The sequence below is a fragment of the Pan paniscus genome, chromosome 2, assembly GCF_029289425.2.
Source record: "Pan paniscus chromosome 2, NHGRI_mPanPan1-v2.0_pri, whole genome shotgun sequence".
Taxonomy (NCBI): Eukaryota; Metazoa; Chordata; class Mammalia; order Primates; family Hominidae; genus Pan; species Pan paniscus.
In genome coordinates, this window is record NC_085926.1 from 51,865,327 (window position 1) to 51,872,609 (window position 7,283).

General features: G+C 43.3%; 1 protein-coding gene and 1 long non-coding RNA gene across 2 annotated transcripts; one reads left to right on the forward strand and one right to left on the reverse strand.

The window, feature by feature from the left end:
• The first annotated feature begins 4,814 nt into the window (after positions 1-4,814).
• On the forward strand, positions 4,815-6,987 carry LOC130541327 (uncharacterized). The gene is made up of 3 exons (XR_008955370.2): positions 4,815-4,971; positions 5,055-5,517; positions 5,607-6,987. It is a non-coding gene; the product is annotated as an uncharacterized LOC130541327 (long non-coding RNA).
• On the reverse strand, positions 4,940-6,821 carry IQCF5 (IQ motif containing F5). Its single transcript, XM_063602402.1, has 2 exons — positions 6,748-6,821; positions 4,940-5,394 (listed from the first exon to the last, which is right to left on the reverse strand). Exons 1-2 carry the CDS (start codon positions 6,749-6,751, stop codon positions 4,952-4,954), a joined length of 447 nt encoding a protein of 148 aa, XP_063458472.1. The 5' UTR covers positions 6,752-6,821; the 3' UTR covers positions 4,940-4,951.
• Positions 6,988-7,283: the final 296 nt, after the last annotated feature.

Below are 7,283 nucleotides of genomic sequence, written 5' to 3' on the forward strand. Positions count from 1 at the left end.
GATAGCGCCACTGCAGTCTGGCCTGGGTGAAAGAGCGAGACTCCATCTCAAAGAAAAAAACAAAACAAAATGACAACAACAACACAACATGAATAGAAGGAAATTACCTCAACATAATAAGGAGTATATGGGAAAAGCCCACAGCTAATAGTTGGTGGCAGCCAAAGCAACTTTATCTTGGATATTAATTCACCATGTTCACTTCCAATTAACCCCTGGTTCCAGGAATGCTTCTGATATGATTTGGCTCTGTGTCCGCACCCAAATCTCACCTTGAATTGTAAAAATCCCCATGTGTCAAGGGTGCGACCAAGTGTAGGTAATTGTATCATGGGGCAGTTTCCCCCATGCTGTTCTTGTGATAGTGAGTCTCACAAGATCCAACAGTTTTATAAGCATCTGGCATTTCCCCTGCTTGCACTCACTCTGTCCTGCCACCCTGTGAAGAAGGTGCCTGCTTCTCCTTTGCCTTCTACCATGACTGTAAGTTTCCTGATGCCTCCCCAGCAATGCAGAACTGTGAGTCAATTAAACTTCTTTCTTTTATAAATTACCCAGTCTCAGGTATTTCTTCACAGCCGCATAAGAACAGACTAATACAGTTTCTAAGATTTCTACTTTATCTACTTTTACTGTAAATCCTTCCTTAAGGCAGATTCACATAGCATTCTCACCTTTTCCTGAGGGGTTGGTTTCGATCATCCTACACATTCCTTCCCTGTGATAGATAAGCCCTGGGTCTGGAGGGTGATGGTGCAGGGATCCACCATCTTATCTTGCTGCTACCGGAGACACAGACACGGCTTCTGTTTGTAAGGCCATATTAAATGTTTCTTTCTAAGAAACTAGATTTGTCATCCTCTTTCTTCAACCTCTCAGTTTCCTCAGACTTTGGGGACAGGTTTGCATAGACCTGCTCACCACAGAACATATCCTCAATGGTGGAAGACCGAAAGCTTTTCCTCTAAGATCAGGAACAAAGCAAAATGACTGCTTTCACCACTTCTATTCAGCATAGTATTGGAAGTTCTAGCCAGGACAACTAGGCAATAAAAAGAAATAAAAGGCATCCAGATTGGAAAGGAAGGTGTAAAATTATCTCTGTTTACACACAATATGATTTTATTTGTAAACCCTGCAGATTACACACACAAAAAAAAAACTTAGAATAAATGAATTCAGCAAAGTAGTAGGATACAAAATCAACACACACAAAAAATCAGTTGCATTTAAGGAATAAAAGACTAGAGAAATTAATAAATAAAATTTTTTAAATTAAAAAAAATTTAAACCAGTTGCACTTCTGTACACTAACAATAAATAATCCAAAAGGGAAAGTAAGAAAACAATTTCGGCCAGGCCTGGTGGCTCATGCCTGTAATCCCAGCACTTTGGGAGGCCGAGGCAGGCAGATCACGAGGTCAGGAGATCAAGACCATCCTGGCTAACACAGTGAAACCCTGTCTCTACTAAAAATACAAAAAATTAGCCGGGCATGGTGGCGGGTGCCTGTAGTCCCAGCTACTCAGGAGGCTGAAGCAGGAGAATGGCGTGAACCTGGGAGGCGGAGCTTGCAGTGAGCGAAGATCATGCCACAGCACTCCAGCCTGGGCAACAGAGCGAGACTCCGTCTCAAAAAAAAAAAAAGAAAAGAAAAGAATTTCATTTACAATATCATCAAAAAGAATAAAATACTTAGGAATACTCTTACCCAAGGAAGTGAAAGACTTGTACTTTGAAAACTACAAAATGTTGCTGAAAGAAACAAAAGAAGGCACCAACAAATGTAAGGACATCCTGTGTGCATAGACTACAAGACTTTATGTTGTTAAAAATCCAGTACTACCCAAAGGGATCTACAGATTCATTGCCATCCCTGTCAAAATCCCAATGACATTTTTTGCAGAAATAGAGAAATTATCCAAAACTGGAGAGAGGTATGAAAAAAAGAAAAAAAAAATGTATTCTAAAGTTTATTAATTTTTTTTTTTTTTTGAGACAAGAGTCTTACTCTGTCACCCAGACTGGAGTGCAGTGGTGTGATCTGGGCTCACTGCAAACTTCACCTCCTGGGTTCAAGTGATTCTCCTGCCTCAGCCTCCTGAGTAGATGGGATTACAGGCGTGCCATACCACACCCGGCTAATTTTTGTGTTTTTAGTAGAGATGGGGTTTCACCATGTTGGTCAGGCTGATCTCGAACTCCTGACCTCAAGTGATCCTCCTGCCTTGGCCTCCCAAAGTGCTGAGATTACAGGCATGAGCCACCACGCCTGTCCTAAAATTTATATGGAATCTAAAGAGATCCCAAATAGCCAAAATAATACTGAAAAAGAGCAAATTTGGAGATCTCACACTTCCAAATTTCAAAACTTACTACAAAGCTACAGTGATGAGCGTGGTACTGGCATATTAGACAGATCTTTAAGCCAGTAGAATAGAAGAGAGAGACCAGAAATAAACCTTCATGGATATAGTCAAATAATTTTCAACAAGGGTGCCAAGTCCATTCAATAAGGAAAAACAGTGCCTTCAACAAATGGTGATAGGAAAACTGGATATCCACAGGCAAAAAAAATGAAAAGGCACCATTACCTTACACCATATACAAAAATGAACTCAAAACATATCAAAGACCTAAATGTAAGATATGAAGCTATAAAACTCTTAGAAGAAAACATAGAGGAAAACCTTCATAACACTGAATTTGGCAATGACTTTTTGGATATGATACCAAAAGAACAGGCAACAAAGAAAAAAATAGGTAAATTCAATTACACCAAAATTTAAAACTTCTGGCCAGACGCGGTGGCTCAAGTCTGTAATCCCAGCACTTTGGGAAGCTGAGGCAAGCAGATCACTTGAGGCCAGAAGTTCGAGACCAACATGGTGAAACCCCATCTCTACTAAAAATACAAAAATTAGCCGGGTATGGTGGCATGCCTGTAATCACAGGTACTTGGGAGGCTGAGGCAGAAGAATTGCTCGAACCCGGGAGGTGGAGGTTGCAGTGAGCCGAGATCATGCCACTACACTCCAGCCAGGTGACAGAGAGTGACTCTGTCTTAAAAAGAAAAAAGAAACTTAAAACTTCTTTGCATCAAAAGACAAAAACAACAGAGTGAAAAGCAATCCATAGAACGGGAGAAAAATCTTTATAAATCATATATCCGATAAAGTATTAAAATCCTATGACACACTAACAGGACCAAAAAAACCCAATTCAAAAATGGGCAAAGAATTTGAATAGACATTTTTCCAAAGAAAATATTAAACTGCCAACAAGAACATGAAAAGATGTTTTTCACCACCAATCATTAGGGAAATACACATCAAAAATAATGAGATGTCACTTCATACCCATTGGAAGGACTGTTATGAGAAAAGCAGAGATAACAAGAATTGATGAGGAGGTGGAGAAATTGGAACACTTGTGCACTGCTGGTAGCAATGTAAAATGTTACAGCTGCTATGGAAAACAGTATGGTAGTGCACTATGCTAATGTGTTGTCCACACTAAGTTTCGCATCAATATGGTGACCTCCTAGGAGCAGGGCACCACCAGGTTTCCCTAGTAGGAGTGAACCATCCCAAACTGAAAATGGAGTAGGTCAAAATTCCTGTGCTAATCAGTAGTGGGATTGCACCTGTGAATAGCAACTGCACTCCAGCCTGAGCAACATAGTGAGAACTTGTCTCTTAAAATAACAAAAACAAAACAAAAAAATTAAAAATAGAATTACCATACGATCCAGCAATTCCACTTCTGGGTATATACCCAAAAGAATTGAAAGTAGGGTCTTGAAGAGATATTTGCACATCCATGTTCATAGCAGCGTTATTCAAATCGCCAAAAGGTGAAAGGATCCTAGTGTCCATCCACAGATGAATGAATAAAATGTAGCATATACATACAATGGAATATTATTCAGCCTGAGGAAGGAAAATGTGACACATGCTACAATATGGATGACTCTTGAAGACATTATGCTAAGTGGAATAAGCCAGTCACAAAATGAGAAGTACTGTATGATTTCACTCATAGGAGGTACTTCGAGTAGTCAAATTCATAGAGACAGAAAGTAGAATGGTGGTTGTCAGGGGCTAGGGGAGGGAGGACTAGGGAGTAATTGTTTAATGGGTACAATGTTTCAGTTTTGCAAGATGAAAGAAGTTCTGGAGATGGATGGTGGTGATGGTTGCACAACAACGCGAATGTACTTAATGCCACTGAACTATACACCTAAAATGGTTAAAATAGTAAATTTTATGTTATGTATATTTTAACACCATGTTTAAAATAAATTGTTAAAATTTATTTTAAAAGGCTGGGCACAGTGGCTCACACCTGTAATCCCAGCAACGTCAGAGACCACGATAGGAGGACTGCTTGAAGCCAGGAGTTTGAGACCAGCCTGGGCAACATAGTTAGACCCCCATCTCTACAAGAAATTTTTTAAAAATTAACCAGGTGTGGTGGTGGGCATCTGTGGTCCCAGCTACTCAAGAGACTAAGGCAGCAGGAAAGAGTTGGAAGCTGCAGGAAACTGTGATTGAACCACTATACTCCAGCCTGAGCAACAGAGCAAGACCCAGTCTCTATAAATGAATGAATGAATGAATGAATGAATGAATAGCAAAGGATGACACAGTCTTCCATGCTGCACAACCACAGGGTGTTCCATTTACATAGTCTCCCTAGAGTTGGTTGACTTGGTGACCCTGAAACCCCAACTCGTCTACCTATGGCAGACATTGCTAATCAATCACAGGTCCTACTCATCTCAGACGGCTCTCAGAATCCTTCTCCACATGGAAACCAAGACAACCCCTGCTGATTCCTCACAGCTGACTTGTGACATGCCTAGTATTTCCCATCATTATCTCAAACAATGACCTCCTGAAAATACATCTGACGAAGAGAGCTGGGGACACAGATATAGCAGACCTGGTCATTCTTTTAATGGAAGGGGTATGCATTGTTGCACCTTACAAGCCTGTGAGCCCAAAGAGATTTCAAGTTGAATATTAAGTTGGTTTTCTTTGAGTTCGTAGTGGCCCTCAATAAAGACACGGGAATGGCAGCTGTGCCAGCGCCAATAGACCTGGATGATGCGGACAGCATTGAGCAAACGACAGTAACGCTGGCGGACACGCCACATGCGGACCCAGGACTGCAGCCTGACTGCTGCCCATTCCTGCTGCACATAGAACTCCAACACCATCCTCCGCCTCTTTGCCAGCAGCTTCTCCAGCACCTGCCTCCACCAGCACTGAATGATCCAAGCCCTGAGGGCTGCATGCAGCAGTGTGCGTCGCACCAGCATGCCCCGCCACCAGGCCTGGATGAAAACAGCTGCAGACCTTTCTGTCATGATGGTCTTCTCTTCTGGGCCTTACAAGAGAAAACAGACACACTCAGGGTATGCCAGGAAGGGGCCCTGATCCTCTATCAATGAGGGCTCCTTCCTCTAAAGTTCAGCACTGGGCAGGGCAACAGCTGAACCCAGGAGACCAGGTAGGTGTCCCCCCTCTGCCACCCACAGGTTAGTGAATGTGCTCACCTCACTTGACCTCTGAGTTTCAATGTCCCCGTCTGCAAAATAGGTGTACATCTGCCCTAGCTACCTCATCCCATTTTCCATGGACCTTGCTGGCCAGTCTAGAGCAAGAACACTGTGACTTAGAGGTAAAAGAGCTGCCATCTACCTGGGATCCATGACTCTTCCCTTCAGAGCCCTCCCATCCGCTGAAGAAGTGGTGTCCTTTGCTCCTCCTGCCCTCTTTACTCTGACTTCAAGTCAAACCCACAAGCTGCTGTGTTCCTTCCTCTTCACCAAAGTGGTAACAGATTCCTCCACCTCACACACATTGTGAACAGCTTGAACTTCAGCTATGCATGCATCTGTACAAACATGCACACTCCACACACTAACACACATTTTGCCCCTTGGTCCCTGCATTCCCCACAGTCCTCACTTGCAGCCCCCAGCCCTATATGGTCTGGGATCACACTCCTCTGCCCCACTCCTGGCCACAGTCTCCATTCTGTATCTCAGCCAGACTCACATCTCTCTGCCTGACAAGAAAATGGGGGCAAGAGACAGCCAGTCCCCATTCATTCCCGCTCTGCATACCCTGACGTTTCACCCCAGTTTTTCTGGAACACCCTGATTGATGTCAGGTAATGAGGACAGGTGCCTGTTTCCCTCACTGAAGCCACTCTTTGTACAATAAATTACAGGGTCATAGATCTTTGAGTCACTCTGCTGGACCACAGGGGTCAGAGATGTCACTAGTTAAGGCTCTCTGGACCCAGCCACTCACGGATTTGTGGGTAAGGGTGTGGCCTGGTAGGGGTGAGGGTGTTGGGGGTGGAGTCGCTTCCCTCTTCTCCCCTTTGTTCCTTCCAGCTCTGTTCTATCGATGTGATTTCATCATTATCTTTAATGATCATTTAAAACAGCTTGCCATCCTTCTGGAATCAGAGTTTATGGGGGGAAATAGGGAAGAAAGTGAAAGGTGCTCTCCCACTGCTAGGTGCCAAGTCAAACACCATTCTCACTGTTTCTAGACAGCTTCCTGGCTTTCTCTAGGACTTCAAACATGGAGGGGGGTCCTGTCATGAGTAACTGTGGGGAACTTACTCTCCCCTCAGAAAGCTAGTGTGGTTCTGACTGCCTCTTACAAAACATCTGACTGGGGACAGGTCGTAAAATTCGCACAGGTCTGGACTTTACTAAATTACCCATGGTTAGGGGCTAGATGGTCCCATCACCCTCCGGCCCGCACTCCTCCGATCAGGACTCCAACAGGAAGAGTGGAGGAAGGGCGGGACCTGTGATGTCATAAGGGCACCTGTGATGCAGGCACCAGGACAGCTTCCAGCATATGAGCCTCTTCTAAGGAAAACCTAGAAGACTCCAAGTACTGACCCATTGACACAAAGGTATATAATGCTGCTCATTAAAATCTGGCTGGTATTCATTAAATGGCTTTCAGTTCCTTTAAACCCTGGTATTCCAAATAACTATTAGAATGGGTTTGCTCTCTATGTACAGATATAGAAAAGTACAAGATTTCATAAGTGAATCAAATCAAGATGAAAGGCAAGGTGATCCCAATATAAACACACATTTATACACATGTGCTGTAAAGGCATTATCTTAAAGAGGGGAAATAGGAGGATGTACACAAAAACTAACAATATCTCTGATGAGGACGGTGGAATTGGAGGGACACGAAAAACTCCTTCACTGTTGCTAAGCCCCCTATGTCTGACCT